The sequence below is a fragment of the Eutrigla gurnardus genome (assembly GCF_963514095.1).
Source record: "Eutrigla gurnardus genome assembly, chromosome: 4".
Lineage (NCBI taxonomy): Eukaryota > Metazoa > Chordata > Actinopteri > Perciformes > Triglidae > Eutrigla > Eutrigla gurnardus.
In genome coordinates this window covers 4,106,579-4,129,981 of record NC_139918.1, presented here as the reverse complement: position 1 = coordinate 4,129,981, position 23,403 = coordinate 4,106,579, and the positions used below count along the sequence as shown (strand labels likewise).

The following is a 23,403-nucleotide window of genomic DNA, read 5'->3' as shown; positions in this document are numbered from 1 at the left end:
GCTGTTTTGAGCAATGTTAGTGGTTTAAAAATGCGATTTTGAAAGCGTGTGGCTGTCTGCCCCATGCTAACCCACTGTTTGCGATTTTGGACTCTAGCTCCGACCCGTGCTAGCTCTGAACTGCGTGATGAGCGATAATTACTTCCTCCACGGCTTAGTTGATGTATTTTCATTCAGAAAATAGCTTTATTTTCAATTTCCGCCAAACTTACACTTTAAGTTCTAATTTCCCCCTTTTAGTACATAACATGGAAAACATCATAACCGTGACTAAAAGTGCTATTTCCACCATACTCAACACCTGTACATATAACAAAATTAACAGGCAATATAACATTCAAACTTAACATGCTCCATCACAGAGCTAGTCTCTCAGGAGGTTTTCTCACACGCTGCGACCTCCGCACCACCTCTGGTGACCCAGAAGGCACCACGGCTGTGGGTGCTTCAGGGGTGACTGGTGCGAGGGGACTGCCTGTTGTCTGGGCCTCAGTATTACAGTGTCCAGTCCCTCTGAGGGCCACAGCAACATCTCCTTGGGTCTCTCTCTCTGGAAGACCCACTTCCACAGCCAGTGGTCCCACTGGATAATCCATGGACATCTCTGTCTCAGTCCCTGTGTCATGCCGCAGGCGCACATGGTCTTGATGTCTGCGGAATGTACGACCATCCGTCAGCTTCACGAAATAAGACACCGGCCCGCTCCGCTTGAGAATCACCCCAGGTAGCCACTGCTGGTTGATGCTACTGCTGAAGTTTCTTGCATAAACACAGTCATTTGGTTGTAACTGTCTGTCTCGTGCACGTCGATCATGTCTTTCTTTCTGTTTTTCCTGCTTCTCCACCACTTTCACTTTCATGTCTGGACGCAGCAGGTCCAGTCTTGCCTTAGGCCGACGCCCCATCAGCAGCTCCGCTGGCGTGCGTCCCGTTGTGGTCTGTGGTGTGAGGCGATACTTGAACAGGAACCGTGAAAGCTGAGTGCTGAGTGAATCTCCTGCCATCCTCTTCAAGCCCTCCTTCACAGTCTGCACAGCCCTCTCCGCCAAGCCATTCGAGGCTGGGTGAAAAGGAGCTGTCCGAACGTGCTGTATGCCATTCTGGTGCATGAACTCACTGAACAGCTCACTTGTGAATGTCGGGCCATTATCAGTGACCAGTGTGTCCGGCAAACCATGGACAGCAAACACTTGCCTGAGCTTGTCAATGGTTGTGGGCGCTGTGATATTGCTCATGATGTGGGCCTCAATCCATTTAGAATGTGCATCTACCATTATGAGAAACATTTGTCCCTTAAACGGCCCAGCAAAGTCCAAATGTAACCTAGACCACGGGCGGTCAGGCCACTCCCATGGGTGTAAAGGAGCAGGTGGAGGCATGTTCTGATTGGTCTGACACTGCGTGCATGTTTTCACCTTGTTCTCCAGATCCTGATCCAGTCTTGGCCACCAAATATAGGATCTTGCCAGGCTTTTCATCCGAGATACCCCTGGATGCGTCTCATGTAATTCTTCAACAATCTGTGTACGGCCTGGTGGGGGCACAACGACCCTTGCCCCCCAGAAGATGCACCCATCCTGCAGACTCAGCTCTGTTTTGCATTTAGCATACGGCCTCAGCTCCTCTCCTTCCACCACAGTGGGCCAGCCTTGTAAAAGGAAAAGTTTGACTCGTGACAGGACAGGGTCCCTCTCTGTCCACTGTCTGATCTGGGACGCTCTTATCGGTGTCTCTGCGAGCCTCTCTATCGAAAACACAGTCTCTGGAGGCACATAGGTAGTGACAGGTGTTTCAGGCAAAGGCAGCCGGCTCAGGGCATCAGCGTTGGCATTATCTTTACCTGCTCTGAACACTATTGAATACTGGTAGGCTGACAGCGTGAGCGCCCAGCGCTGTATCCTGGCTGAAGCTAGCGGCGGGATGCATCTGGTCTCGCTGAACAGACTCATCAGTGGTTTATGGTCTGTGTGGATTTTGAAAGCACGGCCATAGAGATACTGATGAAAGCGTTTAACAGCAAAAATGATGGCCAGACCTTCTTTGTCTAGCTGCGAATAGCCCTTCTCCGCTGCTGTCAGGGTACGTGAAGCAAAACCAACCGGTTTCTCTGATCCATCCTCCATCACATGTGACAGGACGGCCCTGACCCCGTAGGGTGAGGCGTCACATGAAAGGATTATCTCTTTATCAGGGTCATAGTGAACCAGGAGTGTTGTTGAGTGGAGGAGCTCTTTCACTTCCTTAAAAGCCTCCTCTTGCTCCGTACACCACTGCCACTTAGTGTCATTATGAAGAAGCTTGTACAGTGGGGCTAAGACTCTTGACAGGTCGGGTAGAAACTTCCCATAATAATTTACTAAGCCCAAAAATGATCTGAGTTCAGCGACACACTTAGGACTTGGGGCCTCTTTAATAGCTCTCACCTTATCCTCCATTGGGCGGAGTCCCTCAGCTGTGATCCTGTGCCCCAGGTAGGTCACGCTTGATGCCAGGAACACACATTTGCTGCGCTTTAACCGCAGTCCTGCTTCCGAGAGCCTCCTCAACACCTGCTCCAGGTTAGCCAGATGCTCCGCCTCTGTGGCCCCTGTGATCAAAATATCATCCAGGTACACCGCTACATGCGGAATCCCCTGCAGCAGTGTGTCCATTGTTCGTTGGAAAATGGCAGGGCTGGACGCCACTCCAAACACCAGGCGATTGTATTTAAACAGTCCCTTGTGCGTGTTGATGGTGACATACTCCTTTGACTCCTCGTCAAGCGACAACTGCTGATAAGCCTGGCTCATGTCCAACTTTGTGAAAAGCTTACCCCCTGATAGGGTTGCGAACAAGTCCTCTATGCGTGTCAACGGGTACTCCTCCAGCTTAGAGACTTGATTGACGGTGAGTTTATAGTCCCCGCATATCCGTGCAGTTTTGTCTTCTTTCAAAACTGGCACAATGGGTGCTGCCCACCTTGAAAACTTAACAGGCTCTATTATGCCCAGCTTCTGCAGACGTTCTAGCTCCTCTTCAACTTTGCCTTTCATGGCGTAGGGGACTGACCTGGGTTTGAAAAATCTAGGCGCAGCCTCAGGGTTCACGTGGAGCTTTACTGTAACCCCCTTAAGTGTTCCCAGCTCCTCCCTGAACACTTCCTTGTACCGCTGCAGAATGTCCTCTGTTGTACATGCATATTTTATCTCATGCCAGTTCAGACGGATTTTGCGAAGCCAGTCACGGCCCAACAGACTGGGGCCGCTGCCCTTAGCAACCACCAGCCTGGCGTTTGCCTTCTGACCCCCTGCTGAAATGTCCACATACAGCACCCCCAAGTGAGGAATGGGCTGGCCTGTATAAGTCCTGAGTTTGAGCTTTGATGGACTGAGGGGAGGCAGGTTAGACCCCCACGTCCGTCTGTAGGTGTCCTCACTGATGACGGATGCAGTAGCCCCTGAATCAATCTCAAACTTAATGTCCTTCCCTCTGACAGTGACGGTAGCATAATAGGGCTCAGGTGGTTCATCGTCCGTTTCCACCCCAAACATGTTATAGGAGCATTCAGCCTCTTCGTCAAGGTGGTGTGTGGCTGCCTGAGACTGATTCATTTTCCCCAGCCCCGGCTTCCCCCTCCCTTTTGACCCTCTACACTTTTTAGCTAAATGTCCTTTTTTGTTACATGTATGGCAGACAGCATCTTTAAATTTACAATCATTAGCATAGTGTGCCCCACCACACCGGAAACATTCCACACGCTTTGCCTGCTTACCAGTGTCTTTCTTGACTTGGTGCACTGCTGCTATCTGTGCTCCTCCATTTCCTTTTTGGATATCTTTAGCATTATTAGCAGCCATCTCCATACCATGGGAAATCTCCAGAGCCTTCTTGAACGTCAGTGGTGGGGTTTCCCCCAGCAGGCGGCGCTGAATGGCATCATTATTGATACCGCACAACAGTCTGTCCCTGAGCATATCATCCAACACTGTCCCAAAGTCACAATGCTCTGACAGCTGTCGTAACTCAGCAACAAAGGTGGATACAGACTGACCTTGCTTCCTGAAATGGCTATGGAACTTGAACCTCTGGACTATCACAGAAGGTTTGGGATTGTGGTGGTTTCCCACGAGTGCGACCAGTTCATCATACGGAATTTCCCCTGGTCTCCGCGGCGTGGCCAAGTTCCTTATCAACCTATAAGTCTTTGCTCCACACGCACTCAGGAGAATAGAGCGCTGTTTAGCCTCATCCGTAATCTCATTAGCAGAGAAAAAGTGTCTCAACCTCTCCTCGTATTCAGTCCAGTCCTCGTTTCCCTCCACAAATTCACCGACAGTCCCGTATGTAGCCATCCGAGCTTGAACTCCGATCCCCGGCAGCTGTCCTGCTGCCACAGGCGCCTCTTGCCCCTCCTCGCGCTGCTCCGCCGACGGTTCCACCGCAGCCGCTGCAGCCGCTGGAGCCTCTCGTGCCTCTCGTCCCGCCGTGTCCCCTCCGTCCAGCGCTGTCCGTCCTCGGTCTTGCCGCTCGCAGACAGCCGCCTAGCACGCTAGCTAGCACACTTTAGCCTAGCTATGCTAATAACAAAACAAAACGGAGACGTTCCCGTCGACACGGCCACAAACCGGTTCACCTCGTCGCCAAAAATATGTGGTAACTTGTACACACAAAGAAAAAGGATCACGCAGACTTTATAGATAACACATCTAACTCACATAAGAGTAACAGGACGGAGTTTTTAGCATAGAATTAGGAAACTCACAAAAAATAGCCACATAGCATCTCTGCTAAAAACATGTGGACACAGAGCACAATGGAGTGGTTGACCAAAAAATGCTATTTTTGAAATAAACAAATAATATCTAAAAAATAATTTAGGTAGCACAAATGTACACTATTAATGACACCCTAGTCAACACTAAAATATCATTAAATATACAGAAAAGTAACTGTGAGAACTTGCTTTTGGTCTTCCCATGGCCTTCAGAAGATTCAAATGAACCAACTTCCTGTTGTGACTTGGGGAATTTTTTTCCAGAAGGGATTATGTGTCAGGCTAACAGGACTGTGTGAAAACCTGGGGACACGAATAAAATGTATATTTTAATGTAATTATTATGGACTATTTGGGAATTAAATGCATGCAAATCAGAGATGGGGTATGGAGTCACCCAACAATGCAAGACAATTAAGATTTCTGAAGGATTTTAATGATTGTATTGCATGAAACAGTGTAGAGTCAGAGGCTGGGGAAGTCCTAAAATGCTATTTTTGAGTGTTCTAGGTCATTTATTTTAATGTTTGAAAGGATATTTCTTAAATTTGCAATTGGACCGATATGCAGGACACTTTGCTTAATAATAAAATGTATTTTACAGTAAATTGTCATGCATATTTATACATGTAATGTCCTGTGGATGGAAATGGCACCCATTCAATAGAATCCTTCATCTAACAGTAACTTTAAAGACGTTGTTTTCACCGAGCACTTAACTTCAGGGGGAAATCAAGCTAATTTAGCAACGGTACTAGCTAGCTAATAGTGACTTCAACACAGTTTCACTTTGGTAGCTGAATTAATTTACGTTCATTTACATCAGACACGTGAAGTGTTGACACTGTAAAGGTAAAAGGTTAAGAGTCTCTTTTGTTCTAACTTAAGTTGGTGTCATTGAGGTCTGGTCAGCAACAGTTGCATTGCTGGTCTGTTCTGAAAGTGAACCTGGGACAAATGTATTTTACTTGGTGTGTTTCAGTTTCATGTGTGTCGTGTTGCTGTTAAAGCCTTAAAGGTATTTTTGTTTGAGGCAGGCGTCTCTGAGAAAAGGATGAGGATCTCTCTGCTGTGTCTGGCCTCAGACATGTTTCCTCCTCTAGTCCGGTTCTCCTGGAAAAGACGAAAGGAGAACGGTTCTCTGGAGGAGGAGGTGCTCCCTGCTGTGGGAGAGCAGCTGGAGATCAGAGAGTCGGGACACGCCGCCGCCATCTTGCTGCTCCATCAACAAGAGATCAGCACATATAAATACCGCTGCTCCGTCCAGCACGAGGGGGGCACAGTGGAGGCCCAAGCAGAACAAGGTACTGAAGGCTTGGTGACTGGTCAGCAGTGATTCAGCTTCATGTGGATGCACTGCTGTCCAAGATATCAGAGGAGCAGACGACTGACGTCGCTCACTGTCACTCCTTTTCCCTTCCAGAGGTTCCAGCTCCAGCTGCCTCCTGTCCTCCAGAGAGAGAGCCAGCAGACCTGCCAGCTCTGCAGCAAGCTGACTGTAAGATCAACTGCTGCCCCCTTTAATATAATATATATGATATGTTAGAATAATAAAAAGCTGCTTGGGGTCGCTGCAGTGAGGACTTAGCCTCGATACATGGGGTGCCAACTCTACCGACTGAGCTATGCGGCGCCCCGTTATGCTGCTATTTAAATCATTGTTGGCTCCATCCCTACAACGCTTGGTGGGCCCTTATTGGTTGTTTTTAAGGAGGGCCTTTGAACTTTCATTCAAATTGTAGCCGACCTCTGTCTTCATGCAAAGCTGGTTTTAAATAAAAGTTACTCTGATGAGAGAAGAGATGGGCATGAGGACTTAGGACACCAGTTCCAAATATCAAGCAACCATATTTATTGTTCAGCTTTTTTACTCTTTGTTACTGTCTTAGTCGTCAGACCAAATGTTCTTCAAAAGAGGATAAACCCGATTGGCCTGACATTTCCTCCTCACATGTTTCTATCTAACAAAACATTCTGCTTCAATCCATATTTGTTGGCATTTAACCTTTCAAACACTACATTTTCACTGTTGTGAGAAAGACAAAGGGAGGCAGCACCTGTATTAACGGGGAAGTCTAGCAGCCATCAAACAGCACCAGAAATTACATTTATAGAACTAAAAAATCATAATTCACCCACTTGTTTAGGACAATGACATCATCAAATTAACAATAGACATTCAAAGCTTCAATCTACAACCTTAATAGAAGTCAAATATGAATGTAAAAATGTCTTATGAGGGCTGATCTGGGACAAGCTGTTACTACAGACTTGTGGACAGCTCTTACCACAGAGTCATATGTAACCATCACCTGTCATTTCATTCAGAACGGGGAGTTGAATACTCTATAATCATTAAATAAGAGTACTGGAATATGGAAGTTACTTACGTTTGTGTGTGTGTGTGTGTGTGTGTGTGTGTGTGCATGTGTGTGTGTGTGTGTGTGTGTGTGTGTGTGTGTGTATATATGTGTGTGTGTGTGTGTGTGTGTGTGTGTGTGTGTGTGTGTATGTATGTGTGTGTGTGTGTGTGTGTGTGTGTGTGTATATGTGTGTGTGTGTATATGTGTGTGTGTGTGTCTCAGTGTCCTTCCAGTCTCAGTGCAGGGTGAAGCTGCTCTGCCTGCTGTACACAGTGCTGATAGTGAAGAGTCTTGTGTACTGCTGTGGACTCAGTCTGCTGATGATCTCCAGAAAGAAGGGACGCTCCACCAACTGCTCACATGCTGACTGATCACCATCACATCTCATCAATTCATCTCATTCATCACTTTAATTATATTCACAAATATACATGATGACTTGATGAGGTTGGCTGTATGATGTGTCTTTTTATACAGGATAGATACAGTCATCCTAAAAATATAAATACATATTTAGACATTATATTTACAGTAATTAAGTGTAAACTCTTTGTAGTGTTACTTTGATAGTTAAGATGAATAGTTAGCTGACTGGTTGATGTTTTATTCTTTACAGTATTTTTCTGTGCTTGTGTTTGTTTTTAATACATGATTCAGAGTGTGGCAGATTTGTCAAATTATTTCACTGTAAGATTCTTAATAAACTGAAAATTCACAGTGTTTTATGGACATCCTTGTTTTTATGGATTTGAGTTTGGTTTCATAGCAAATAATCAGGAACAGAACCAAGTTTGTTGAGTTTGTTGGCACCAGTAATGTGACTGTGGATGTAAGTCGCTGTGAATATACTTTCACACAGCACCAAGAACAAATGTACAGGAAAATATGCATATAAGCACACAGCTAAACAAGGACAACAGAGCTAAACAAAGAGAAGCAAACATATACACACGGCTATTATATACAGCTATTATAGTCAATAGGTGTGGCGGTCCCACCAGGTTCAGTGCTGACCCCCTTTTATATTGGTGTCAGTGTGGATGTTAAACTCTATGCTGATGACACTGTCCTTTAAACACAAACAAACAGCAGAAGTTTTAGCTTTGAAGCATTTGATTGAAGCATGTATTTTTTGACACTGAACTATTACAGCTTCATCAGGATGACATGGATCCGCAGAGCTACTGATTATACCTAAACTAACATTCATATTCATGTACATTTCAAGACAGAATCACAGAAGTGAGTTGAGGATTTGAGCTGCTTCTCTCACAGATTCCACACACAGATCAAAGCAGTGAGTACTGAGCGCTGAGCTGAAGTTCCCAGAATGATTGTGTAACCAGAGTGGATGGTTGTAACTGTAACCCACACAGCCCGTCTGCTGCAGGAAAGGAAGTGTTGCTAGGCTGCCAACCGTCCTAATAACCATTGAGAACAGATTCCTATCTGCTGCTGTACACACTCATGAACTCCTCTCTCTCTCTGTAGCTGCTGGTCTTTTCTCTTGTTGTCCGGAAGCCTTTTTTTCCACTGAGCCCTCCAACCACACGTGAACTGAGCCAGGAGAGCAACAATGACGACCCACCTGTTTCTACAAACGTGTGAAAGAATGGGTCGCTCTCAGGAGCTCAGTGAATGCCAGCGTGGTACTGTGATAGGATGCCACCTGTGCAACAAGTCCAGTCGGGAAATGTCCTCACTCCTAAATATTCCAGTCAACTGTCAGTGGGATTAGAACAAAGTGGAAGTGATTGGGAACAACAGCAACTCAGAGTCAATCACTACAGACCTCCAAACTTCATGCGGCCTTCAGATTAGCTCAAGAACAGCGTAGAGAGCTGGAATGCGTTTCCATGGCGATTAGCTGCAATGCGTCGGATGCAGTGGTGTAAAGCACGCCGCTACTGGACTCAGTGGAGACGCTTTTTAAATCTCTATTTATATTGTAGTTTTATCCTTTTTAATGAAATCCACATAGAAGATGTTCAGCAAATAATTTAGTTTGTCTTATCTGGAAAATAACAGTGAAAAAAGTGTTTTGTTTAATTTATTGAAATTTCGTATAGACTCAAAGAACAATACAAAGTACCTGCAAGTACCGGTCCCGTCCAAATGCAATATAGTACCCTTTTAAATGCCTCAGTACCCCGGTACCAGATTAGTACCGGTATACCGTGCAACCCTACAGCAGACTGGTCACTATCAGCATGTTTACAGACTGGTCACTATCAGCATGTGTACAGCAGACTGGTCACTATCAGCATGTGTACAGACTGGTCACTATCAGCATGTTTACAGACTGGTCACTGTCAGCATGTGTACAGACTGGTCACTATCAGCATATTAACAGCAGACTGGTCACTATCAGCATGTTTACAGCAGACTGGTCACTATCAGCATGTGTACAGACTGGTCACTATCAGCATGTTTACAGACTGGTCACTGTCAGCATGTGTACAGACTGGTCACTATCAGCATGTTTACAGACTGGTCACTATCAGGATGTTAACAGCAGACTGGTCACTATCAGCATGTTTACAGCAGACTGGTCACTATCAGCATGTGTACAGACTGGTCACTATCAGCATGTTTACAGACTGGTCACTGTCAGCATGTGTACAGACTGGTCACTATCAGCATGTTTACAGACTGGTCACTATCAGCATGTTAACAGCAGACTGGTCACTATCAGCATGTTTACAGCAGACTGGTCACTATCAGCGTGTTTACAGACTGGTCACTATCAGCATGTTTACAGCAGACTGGTCACTATCAGCATGTTTACAGCAGACTGGTCACTATCAGCATGTGTACAGACTGGTCACTATCAGCATGTTTACAGACTGGTCACTATCAGCATGTTTACAGCAGACTGGTCACTATCAGAGAGACGGGACGGACGCTGCTGAAGGAAGAAGAGCTGGAACCTCTGAAAGAGAAAAGGAGTGACAGTGAGCAACGTCAGTCCTCTGCTCCTCTGATCTCTCATATAATTATGAAGATACCTTTAAACATCTATCCCATTTTATTAATTCATAAGGTAAATATATACATATTATAATAATGGACATATTTACCTTTATTTCAAAGTAATTTTAATGAATTAAGTATATATAATATAATACATAATTACCACCATTTACTTACAAACTAATGAATCAATTCCTTGGCAGAACTATTTTAAAATTCATAGTTACAATATTATTTCATGAAATGTCAAATATAATTGAAGACTACTGTATATTATGATATAAAAACGTTGAGACTATATCAACCTATGAGGGGGAATTTAAATATAATATAATGTGTTGTAATATAATGTATATGAAGATACATTTTTAAACCTAATTATATTTATATCATCTAAGAAAATATCTTTATACGGTAGAATGTATTTCCTACATTAGAGGTCATATACATGTTACAATCCATATCCACCTTCATATAATTGTTAGTATGATAATATTATACATTACCCACCATACATGTTATTCTAATTGCTAAAGAAACAAAACATTAACATTAATAATAAAATGTTGTATATTATTTAATTTAATATTAAAAATATAATTGAATATAAAAAAGGATTCTGAGGCCTTTAGGGATAATTCAGAAAAAATAAAGTATATGATTATAAGTATATCGACCACCAAAATATTCCAAAATATATTAATTTTATTATATTTGAAATTCAGTAAAGCAACATAAACTATGTCTATGAAAAAGTGCATTGAGATAAAAAAAAAAAGATAGCTCATGTGTGTTTTATTTCTTTCTTTGTTATATTGAAATATATGAATCAATAAACATGTAATCCATCCATCGTCTACCGCTTATCCTGTATTCAGTGTCGCGGGGATGATCATATCTGTTTGAATTCATGCATACACACATTTTCCACTGAAAGACATATTTACCATTATATCCAATAAAAAGGTCATGAGGTCAATTTACCATAAAAATGATATCAATTAATTATCCAGCATATTTAAATGATATGCTTTTCAATATAAATGTGCTGACATATATTACATTTATTGAAATACAATATAGTTTCTTATATTATGGTGCTTTATTACTGAGATGATCAAATACTTTATACCTGTAACATTTCCAACATCATACTTTTTATATAAAAATCTGTTAAATCTCTGCAGAATTAAAGAATAACTTGAGTCGTTGTTTCATGAAATATGAACCTTTTAATAGAACAAAAGCTTCACGGATTCTCTACTAATGATGGGAAAACTAACATGAGAAGCAGAAACTCATTAAAACACATTTTCAACTTGTTCTATAAACAGGCCTGGACTGGGACAAAAATTCGGCCCAGTATCATAGAGCCACTGGGCCAGGTATTCTTTAGACAGACAAGCCACTGGGCCTTGAATGTGTCTGTGGGCTGGTGCATGTCTCTCTCCCTGGGCTGCACCAAAAAAATAAATAATTAGATTCATTTTTTTTAAATCGAGTCCAGGCCCTAATTTTAAAAAATGCATTTTTTAAGCCACATTTGAGCCGTAAGACTGTCGTCACCAGCAGAGGCCACACACAAGGAGTGTTGTGACAATAAACTGACCTCCAATCAGGAGAAGTCAAACTCAGACAAACCCATTAGGAAGAGTAGAAATACTAATGAGCACTTTAATGAATTTCATATGCCTCTTATTATAATTAAAACTAAAAACTAAAAGGTCACTGCAAGTCGATGTTGAATCCGGCAGACAAATTCAACATCTCAGTGTTTGAGAATATCGACTGCAGGAACTCGGCAGATGAGAAACAGGCACAGTTGGATCAGGTCCTGTTTCCGTCTCACTATAAACCTAAAGGTACATTTTGAAACTTAAGAGCGTTTGAAATCCTGGAAGAGTATTATGGGCAAAGTCACTATAAAGTCATTTTGGATCAAACGTTTTAATATTCAGGTCCAATAAAGGAAACTGTAAGACACTTACAAGGATACTATCCACTTCTGAGTTGGGAATTAAATGACACCAGTATTGTAATTTGTCTTCAGTTTTTCCATTTTCTACTTCTACCAATAATGTACTGTTTACTCTAACACTACATCTATCTGACAAATGGAGTTACTTGATTACACATTTTACATGAAAGTACTATGCTGTTGCCAAGTAACCAGCAAATCAATATTTTCATGCATTTCAGTTTGTTTGCCAAACACAAAATCAAAGCATCACATCTGTGCAGCTGCAGCTTCACCCTTTCAGGCCTCGAAGTATAAAACAGAAACAATCTGAGGAGAAGTCTTTGACTGTGAACAAACATGCAAACTGAGGCCAGAAGTGACCAGGAGAAGTTGCTTCATGTTAAAGAGTGTTTTCTTGGAATTAAATCAAGTTTAGAGTCAGTGTTTCTCACAAAATGCATTGTGTGCATCCTGCTCAGCAGCAAACAGGAGACAGACTGACTTAGAGACTAGCTGGTGAACAAAGTGGAGCATTTAGCAGCTAAAGGGACAGATACTTCCCATGTTGGTGGTTGGTGGAGACCAAAGACAGAGCTACAAGAGTTCAACAAGTCAACTTACGTAAGCAGCGACGATAATGTCGATGTTGTTGTTTCAGCTGCCCCCCAATGCCCCCACCAAATCAGTTCCTGGATGTTTTAAGTCTTCTTCCCTGCATTTATTGGCGTGCCACTGCACTTGTTGGTGCGTTACCGCCTCCAACTGTGGATGAGCGGAATAGCATGAAACCCAGACCTAAACCCAGAGGCCAAAAGGTGTATTTATGACCCAGTAAGCCTGTTAAATTAGTATTAAATACTTTACTTGTAGACTTATTTATTACTGGATGTGCAGTTTAAATAAATACAGTATACATGTATGGAGGATGAGGCTGCAGCTCAGTGCTCTGTTTTGCTGCTCGTCTCCAGCTCAGTCTGTCCTGTGGCTGCCATACTCTCTGTCTGCTGGTTATGTAATCTAAAGGAGAGAGGAGGAGCAGGAGGAGGAGGAGGAGGAGGAGGCTGGAGGCTCGCGCTCTCGTAGCGCCATGTGACGTTAACGTACAAGCAGTTAGACGCGTCATTCCGGAGCGATGTTTTCAAAATAAAGGTTTAACAAACGAAGGTGGCACATTTGATGGAAAAACTTCGGAAAAAGTGTAAAAAATAAATAAATAAATAAAAAGTTGATTCAATCAGTAAAAAAAAAGAATTCGTCCTTAAAACTCGTCCATAGCAAGTGTCAAAAAGTGCGTTATGAGTACATTTCAAAAACAGAGCATAACCAACCAATTAAATTCAAAACACATACACACACACACATACATACACAAAAATATATATTTATTCCCCTTGTATATTTTTCTGTACACCACACCATTCATTCCACGCCTTTACTTTGAAGGTCAAATCAGTCAATATCCGGATGTGTTCTACTTTAGTCTGACTTGACGGATTAACGGAGCTCTCCACTGATTCAGCACTGCCGCCGCTTTCAGGTGCTGTCGAAAAAAATGCGGGTTCAGAGTTGAGTCAGGGCTTCTGTCTGAGAGAAGAATGCTTAACAATTCTCACAAACAGCCATGCGACAGAAGTTGGGGACCGTAAATCGAATATAAACAAAAGGCATTTTGAAAGTAAATAAAATTACAGACAGGATTAATTGATTTAAAAGGAAGGAAAGCACGTGTGAAGCAGGACCCTTGGGCAAGGCAGGGAGGGACAGGTGGCGAGAAAGGTGAGGAAAATGTCACAATTTGAACATTACTGAAACAAAACTGACCCATATGATATCAAAGACTTATATGGTTGCAGCGAGAGACAGACATGCTTTGTTTCATGCTAAGAATGTTTAGTGTAGATGTAATAGTTTCACCATTTCTAGTTAATATTAAAAATTTAACCATGAAGTTTGTTTTCTATATACCAACAGAAAAACCTTATACTCACGATATAAGGCATCATGTACTTTTAAACTAGATAAATAGTAATTTATTAATTGTAACGTTTTTTTTCGCAGCTCCATCATAACATTTATGATAACTTCATGTATTCTAAATCTAAACATTTACTTACAGAATACTGGCAACCAGTTCTGCTTCGCCATCAATTACACATGAACCACACATGAGGCCAGTGTTGCCTGATTTGGCAGATTTTGCCCAATTGGGCTACTTTTGGTTATGTTGGTTGGGGGAAAATGGCATTGGGCTATTTGTGAAAACAATACTACCAAGCAAGCTGTCATGTTACGGTCAAAAACACAGATACAAAATTCAGTCACTCATGTTGAAATATTTGATTGACATGAGTTGTCAATCAGTCTGGATTACCAGGTAAAACAGTCAAATTCCCAGCAGTTTATTGTTTCTTAAAGGCAAGATTGTTAGACAGCTGTATGTTGCAGCATAAGTTCTTAAAATGCATATATGGACTATGTGAGTGCATACACTTTGCATTTTGAATTAATCAATTAAATTTTATCTTTATAGCAACAACAACAACCTTTTAGAAGGGAAGAACAAGAAGAAACAGAGCAACAGAGTCAATCCATAAGGCAGAAATGAGACATGTACGAATGTTATAGCATGTTATAGCAGTAGTAACAGTAATGGCATTAAAAAAAATTTAAAAACATGTTTTTAATATGACATGAAATATGACAAGATGATTTGTGAATTGTGCCCACCAACAACAGGGAACGATAAATAATAAATAAAAATAATGCACAGTGTTTTTGAGCATGTTGATTTTCTTACTAAAACCTGATTGTGTTTCTTCTCATCATCTTCCATCAGATGAAATGGGGGAGATGATATGCAGTGACTTGGAGATGCCTCTGATCACACCAGAGGCTTTAAAGCAGGTGTTCCTGTTACATCACGACAGTATAACATCGAGGTACGTTAAAGCTAAAAGACGTCAATAGACTGATTATTAAATGGGAATTGTTCAACTAACCACTCCAAATCTTTCCTTCCAGCCATTCTTCATTACTGGCAGACGGCATGCTTGATTCGGACATGTGGTTACCGCTGGTGGAAAACCTCCAAGAGAGAGTCAGCAACCTGGTCCTGGGTGCTGTGATACCCAAGGTTTGTTTCAGGACCAGGGCCCCCATTTGCACGGACGCATCTCCTCACCTGGAACGCAACTAGCAGACCGTGACAGAGGAGGACGTCCAGGCCAGCCTTGGAAAGTCACTTCAGGGATGCATTGGAGAAGTGTTGGGAGTCGCAGGGAATCAGTCGGACTGCTCGGACATACTGCTGCAGCTGGTTTCACAAGGCGTGGCCAAGGAGGTCAACCGCACACTGGCTCGCATCACGCACCCAACCGCTCCCCAAGAACAGGAGGAGTCTGTGGAGTGCCAAGCAGTGGAGTCTCCACCTAGAGCAATGGTTTACTATGTCTCAAGGATCCTGGAGAGGAGGGTGCTCCGGCAAAGACATTTTGAGTCCTTAAATAAATCCCACCAATGGGATTCGTCTAAGCCTCCATCCTTCACTCTGAGCTCCGGGGCAGTGAGGCAGCTGCTGGAGGCTACAGGAAAAGCCATCAGAAGGAAAAGCAACAAAGTAGAACCAGCATGTGAAGTCGACACATCGGTGTCCCACAGGGAAGTCGCCCGCCTGGAGAACAGGTCAGCACCTCCGCAACAGGAGGAAGAGAAGCGCCCAGCCATCTTCCGGATGTTCTCTGCCGGGGTCCGGTGTCTGGGGAGGCCCTGCTGCTCCTCCGTCTGTGGTGGATCCCCAGATCCACGATGAAAAGCCATGCAGCTCAAGTGGACAATCTAAATTAGAGACACATCTACATCTCGTCTGGACTGATAATAAATACTTAAAGAAAAACTTAATGAATGGCTCTGACAACTCCTTTGTCATCATTTACTGTCAAGAGTCAAAACATTTTCTTTGTTAGTTAAGTTGAAGGTATTTTAATAAATAACAGTTGCAGTTTCTGTTTTGAGGGATTTACAGCAACGTTTTCTTCGAGTAGGGATGTGTATAGATCCGCGAATATCGATATCCAATTTTACAAGAAATATTAATACTTTTATGACACAGACTCTCAAATCAATTTTATAGAAGTAAAAAGTGAATTATATTGAAGTCAGAGCAGCTGTTCTTATTTTCTCTTTTTTAAGAGATTTTTTCAAATGTGATTTGCACATATTTTCAGTTGACTTGTTGATTTGCACAGATTGTCTTTAATTGCTCTGATTAAAGAGAAAACAAACTCTGATATTTGGCAGCTTGTTTAATTGTTATACAGAGGTATAAAATATATTTCTCATAATCACATTCACAAGTTTTCATTGTAAAAGTCATCATTTTCATATACAAGTAGGACATCTATAAGTATCGGTATCGGTATTAGTATCGGGATACCAGCCTTGGTATCACCTGGTATTGGATCGAAAGGGAAAATAGTGGTATCGCACATCCCTATCTTCGACAGCTGAGTTAGCTGGCAGATTTGGCCACTGCCAGTTTTGTTCACCCAGACGGGTTAAGTCCGTTCAGTAAATGGGTTATAAGCGCTTTTTTCCTTAGAAGGGACCCCATGGGTTACATTAGGTGACCAATATTGTAGAAGTAGGTGCCTTGCGACGACAAGGACTTTATTGTTTTTGTTTGCTGTTATAATTAGAGAGGAAAACGGACGAAAAAGCACTAATTATCTTTTGCCTGTATGTCTGTGTGTGTAGTGGAGATTGGAGAAATATAATATAATAATATAAATAACATAACCTGTGAATAGGAACATTGTGTTATCCCAAGGTCTCATCAACAGCGCTCCCCCTCTACCCTCCCTTCCTCTGCTGCAAGGAAAAAGGGAGAGGAGAGAGAGAATAGAAAGGGAAAAACCCTTTCCTCAAAAGTTTTTTTTGTTGCCGTTTGTTTTTGAACCCAGCCTACGGACTGTTTTCAAAAACAAAAACAAAAATCAATCAAACAATTGATATACCAGTTCAACCTTAATGCAAGCCTAAATTAAACGAGAGATGGGGTCAGCACAAAGCAAACAAGATAATGGCGTGGCTCTTAGCCCGAACCTCCAGTATATGATCACAAACTACGGTGAATCTTGCGTTGATCAATTAAAGTTTTGGGTCACTGAGTGCGGTTTTCCCGATACAGGCAGTTTTAGTCTCAGACAATTGGAAATTCTAAAAATTAACCTCACGCAAAAGGAGGAGGATGACAGGGAAAGGAAGAAGAGCAGAAGGGGTAGAAAAAGGGAGCCTTTCAAAGCTGATTGGGCTGCCTACGACAGCTGGTTGCAGGAAGCCAGATTGAGGGAAAAGAGACAACAGGCAGGCAGGGAAAGAACAACCTCTCCCCCCTAGATGCGACCCTTGACCTCGACTCGGCTCCTCCAGCTAGGCCGGTTTGCCACAGGGCCAGGCAGCCGCCCAACCCGCACCACAGCCACAGCAACCGCTGTATCCCCTCAACGACTTGGCCGTATTGGAGAGAGAGAGACCGGACCCCCAGACCACCTCAAGTGGACCGGCCCTCGTCAAGACAGTACGAGGGAAACTGCATGACCGGCCAAAGAGAAAACCCTGCCTGGCCAAACAGAAACAGCTGGGAAGGAAGAGACAATCTAGGCAGAGGGCGTGGACGGAGGCCCAGGGGGCGCAACGGCAACTGTTATATCTGCGGGAGACCTGGACATTGGCAAAACAATTGTCCGGAGCGTGGACAACAGCAGAACAACCGCCAGGGATGGGGCAACGGGGGGGACTGACTAGCCGGAGGGCCGGGGAGAGTGACGGGTGCATCTGGATCGAAGACAGACCCCAATCCCAACCATGGGACACGTGAGCACACCAGCACACCCACACAGCCTACACAAGACAATTTCAGTTCCATACTCAAGGCCATTGATCGCTTAGAAAACACACACACATCAGAAAACAGAAAACTTGACGGAATGTATGCCTCACTAAACTCAGCTGCCTATCAGAATTTACCCACACTAACACTCACCGTTGCAGACACACCCCTCACTTTTTTGGTAGATTCAGGAGCAACAGAGTCTGTTATACGACACACAGAGTTCAAAACAACACCTGAATTGAGCGACAGATGTGTAAAAATCGGGGCCTCGGGTACCTTGGTGACAGAACAATACACTGTCCCACTGACATGTGTAGACAAGCTGAAGGGCAGTTTTAAACATTCTTTTCTTTTGTCAAAATTTTGTCCGATAAATCTTGTGGCAAGAGACCTTATGTGTGTTTTAGGCATAAACATAAACTCAGGGCCAGAAGGCCTCACCATACTCAGAAATGTTTCACACAATCAAGCCTTTCTCACGTCGTCTGGCACAGAAATAACTTATCAGTATCAGTGGCACTTCCCCTACTCAGACCTCACTGCAATAACAAACACACTCAAACACACAGCTGCACTCACACACGCTGATGTCATGCACCACACAGACTTGTTTTGTGCTGCACACGCTTCCACAGGGAAAGATGAACCATTTGAACAAACATGGTTTGGACAGAACAGCTTGTATGATAACCTAAAACTGCTTTATCTGTATTGGGATGACGCACGATGTGTAATCTCTGTGTCTGATATTTCGTTCCAAGTGCCGCAGTTCCCGTTTGTTTCCTTGATCAAAGGAGGGGAGTCACAAAACTTGGAACCTTGGCTGAAAAAATGCATCGATGCAACTGAGTGGACACGAACGGATGACCCCAACACCGAGTATCATCAGGGGTTAAAGGTGCACCGAGTTAAAATTCAAAAGGCGATCGCTGCTCGGAGAACCGTCGAAATTAAACTTCAAAACCCAAAGGTATCTCACGCACCACACCTCACACCTCCACACACAGAGTTGATGGTCAATAATGTCAGTGACATCCCAGAGCTAAAACAGGTACCACCACAGTTATGGGCACGACACAAACATGATGTAGGGTTGATAAGGAATGCTGAACCAATTGCAGGGGTGGACTGGGACAAAAATTTGGCCCTGGACTTTTTGGTCCAGACCGGCCCACTACAATCCGCGCGCAGATATCGCCCCGTTGATGTACAAACACATAAGTTCTTAATAACACCACTATACTAAACAATATCCCTTTATATTCTGAAGCCTTGAATAAAAAAAATGATAACTACGCATTGTGTTGCTCACTTGCTCTTAAGAAGGATACTGGAGAAAGGATTTAAGATTCAAGAGTGTTTATTTATCACTCACTCATACAGACAGGAGATGATGTACTGGGCCTGTCGCCTATCACAAACCTGGACATGAAAAGTAGAGGAATAGTGTGGAATAAGTTAAGTCTGAACAAGATTACATGCAAATAATGAGTCTGCACGCAATCAGAACTTTGGTTAGTTGGCTAAAGTATGGAAAACAATAGTATATTGATCTGAAAAATGGACAAACACTAATTTTATTTTAGAAAGATAGTACAGCTCAACATAATGTATAGACAATGAAGCATGACATAAGAGGAAAAACTTGTAATTTGTGTACTGCATCATGAGTAATATGTATGCAGATGTTTTACTGTAATATAGTTAATCAGTGTTTCATTAATTTGAACTGTATGTTAAACTGTTGAAGGACAATAAACCATAAACACTGACTGAAAAAAATATGTAAAGCATACATATTTGTTAAGTTGTAAACACTTTAACTCTGGTGACCTGATTTGGGGGATGTCATTATAGGTGAATATGGTTATTGTTTTCCAATACTTTAGATAACTAGATTCAGTTGTAACACACCACACCATCCAGAGTTTGCTATTTATTATGTCAAGTAAAGTTCATAGACAGTTAAGCAACCGTTCTGAAGCATTTATTTGAATGAATGTTTATCCACACTATTCTGGAAGGCACCTACCTGCTACCTCCTTCACATGGAGTCTCTTCTTCCTCAACATTTCTTTCAGCCTCCTCCTGCACCATAAGGGCAGTGATGGGAGCCTCTCTGTCACTGTCAGACTCACGTGAAGGACACGGACCTGCTTCGGTGCTGCTAGCTCCGGCCAGGCCGGCCCCAGCTGCAAGCATCTGCGTGATAGTTAAACTTTTAGCAGTCTGTGCTGCTAGAGCTTTTCTTTTCTTTCCCTCAATTTTTCTGCACCGCCTTTGCGTTTTTTACTTTCCTTCTCCATTTTTGTTTTTCGTGTGGTGTTATGTTGTTGTTGTTTTTTTCTCTCGCGCCGTCTCTCATCATCGACTCCTCATCATTAAAAGTGATTGGACGAGGGGGGGGTCTAGAACATGCGTGGGTGGGACTCCTGGGCCTCTAAAGCCTCTCATAGGGCCATTCTGTAGACAGACAAGCCACCGGGCCAATCATCACCTCTCACCTCTCTCACCTCTCTGTCTGCAGCTGATCACTGTGGGCCGAGCTGGTGCACGTCTCTCTCCCCGGGCCGCCCGGGAGAGTTACACTAGTTATCAAAGCAAGGCGAGGCATGGCAAAAAAATAAATAAATAAAAAATAAAAAATAAATAAAAAAACGGCCGTCCATCGGCCCATTAGTGACCGGCCCACCGGGAAAAGTCCCGGTACTCCCGATGGCCAATCCACCCCTGACCAATTGTAATCACTCCAAAATCCTCCTACAGGCCCTGCCAGCGGCAGCATCCACTAAGGAAAGAGGCTGTGGAGAGCCTCAAACTGGTGTTTGAGGCTCTCCTCAAAACAGGCATCATCGTCCCCCGCGAAAATTCACCGTCCGCACGCCGATATGCCCGGTGAGAAAGATTCGGCTCATTTATAAAGTTTGCGTACGCACAAAACGGAGCTGGAAACGTGCGTACGCCACTTTCCACAAAAATGTTGTGATCTATAAAAACCAAACTTGACGGGAAAGTGTGCGTACCCGTAAGCAAACTCTGAGGCATGCGTACCGGTACGCACAGTCTGGAGACTGGAAGGGAATCAGCAGTAAACGTGAGAAGAACTATATATTTTTGATGACTCGCACACATTTAATTACACTCCATATCATACGTTAGATCTGCGTTATCATGATGAACTCCAGCAATGTTTTTGACGCTTTTAATGAGTGATAGTTTTTTTCATATTAACACCTTCTTTTAAAATCTGACTTGTATCTTAAATCAAAATAATTTTGAAATATTGAATCAGCGCTGTCACCGCAGGAGGAGGAGACGGCCCAAATGCATGTAATACAGTATAAATACCTTCCATTAGATCACTGTAGAACACAGCAGGAATAACTAAATATTCTCCTTATTTATGTGCATATATCATCAACGCACATACATACAGCCATTAAGCCATCGTATAATTGTTACACTTATCCTCGTTTTTAAACCATCAGAGCGCAGAGGAAACGCGCTATAATGAGTGGCACGCTCGTGCGCGCTCAGTCGTGGAGCGTGGAGAGCGCAGCTTTACCGAACTTCAGGAGGCAGAATCTACCACCCGGCAAAGGTGGTAGAGACCCCAGCATGATGAGCCCGAGCCACGGCCCCGTGCCCGACTGGAGGGGTATCAACAGGGCGCAAGAATCCGTGAGGATGTTATGCGTTTGTAATATAAGGAAGACAACAATCAATGTTCATTGTAAACGTATTACTTTATTAATCACAGTGCGCGTTTGCCGCAGCTCATCTGCAACGTTGTTGATGGCGGTGATTGTGTCTCGCTGAAGTTGCAGGACGGTGTCAGTGAGCCCCCGACCGCTTGATGTGCCATGCGTCCGGGGTGCGCTGCTGCTTTGCACCGGACCCGGACGCTGTGCTGAGGGCCCGTCACCGTCACCCTCCTCACATCACCCTCCTCACATCATCCTCCTCACCGTCACCCTCCTCACCGTCACCCTCCTCTACGCCACACGCTGCAGACTCTGGAAGGACAAACACTATTTAACGTTTTGTTTTATATACAAAAAAAGTTTAAAATCGGTTTACTCTTATCCCTCTGGTCTCTGTCGCGTCTGTGTCTCCCTCTTTTTCGGACACAATCCCCATCAAAGTCACATCAAAATCAAACTTCCTCAAATGCTCTAGCAATACATTAAATCCATGTTAGGAGCGGAAAGATGTCATTTACCTTCAGATCACCGTCCGCTTCTCCGTCCCACTGACGCCGACAGCAGCAGCAATGTGTTGCCACTCGCACTGCTTCTTTTTATTCGTGATCCCGCTGCTGTGACCACTAAATTAAATTATTTTCCGGGCCTCCACCTCCCCAACAAGTGTCTCTTTCTCCGTTTCTGAAAAGTTACGTTTCTTCGCTATTTTTCTGACCTGTCACCGTGATTCACCACACGGAAACGATTGCATGCCGGCTCATTAACATAGTAAAATGAGGGCGTGTACAGGGCGGGATTCAGGTACGCACACTTGTAGGTGATCCTGTGATTTATAAAGGGAACATTGCGTACAGCTTGCGTGCGCACAGTTTTATAAATCGGATTTTCTTTTGGCGCACCCAAATTTTGGCTTTTTGCCGTACGTACACTTTTAGTAAGGATCCTACGCACAGTTTTATAAATGAAGCCCCAGATGAATGGAGGTTTGTCCAGGATCTGCAGGCGGTAAATGCAGCAATCCACGCGCGCCCCTACGGTACCAAATCCTCACACAGGTTCCACCTGAAAGTAAGTGGTTTTCTGTTGTTGATTTGGCTAAATTACAGTTCGCCTGTAATCAGGTCACCTTTCTGGGACGTATATCAAGATAGAGGCTCTCCCAATCACGCATCTCTGCCATCCAAGAAATCCCCAAACCAGTCACAAAGAACCAGGTTATGAGCTTTCTTGGTATACGGTAGACAATGGAATAATGAAATCTGTTCCCCCAGACCTGGGGCCTCATTTATAAACATTGCGTACGCCACTCTCTACGCAAACCGTGGGATTTATAAAAAGAGAACTTGACGGGAAAATGTGCGGTCCTCCACGCCAACTCTGACCCATGCGTACGCACATAACTGGGGTAATGAGAAACTGCGCCACTGATGGCAGAAGAAAAAAACGGGAGAAACACGGGAAACATATGATTTAGGACAATAGTAAGACAACAGCAGGGCAAAGTATGTTCACACTGATATGAATGCAGTGTAATATATTAACATCCTATATCATATAGCCCATTACGTTTCATCTCCGTTTTCAATGCATAACGCATAAAACACTTTGTAACTGTGTTTTGTTGCCATACAAATAAAGACTATAATTATCTTATATTGTTAGTCTGAAGAACTGTTAGTCAATCGGGGTAATCCTCACACGTGTAGCAGATTCCACCTAATAGATGGGCATATAAAGGCAGGTACTCACAATGCGTCATG

General features: G+C 43.4%; 1 protein-coding gene and 1 long non-coding RNA gene across 2 annotated transcripts in view; one reads left to right on the top strand and one right to left on the bottom strand.

Annotated features, from left to right (window-relative positions):
• The window catches only part of LOC311011713, a 354,053-nt gene that overhangs the window by 279,328 nt on the left and 51,322 nt on the right, over positions 1-23,403 (bottom strand). The gene's annotated exons all lie outside the window — the stretch shown is intronic.
• Positions 5,808-7,836, top strand: LOC311012407 (uncharacterized protein; the record flags this gene model as incomplete). The annotated part of the gene is made up of 3 exons (XM_084007872.1): positions 5,808-6,057; positions 6,177-6,251; positions 7,339-7,836. 3 exons carry the CDS (start codon positions 5,808-5,810, stop codon positions 7,485-7,487), a joined length of 474 nt encoding a protein of 157 aa, XP_083863998.1. The 3' UTR covers positions 7,488-7,836.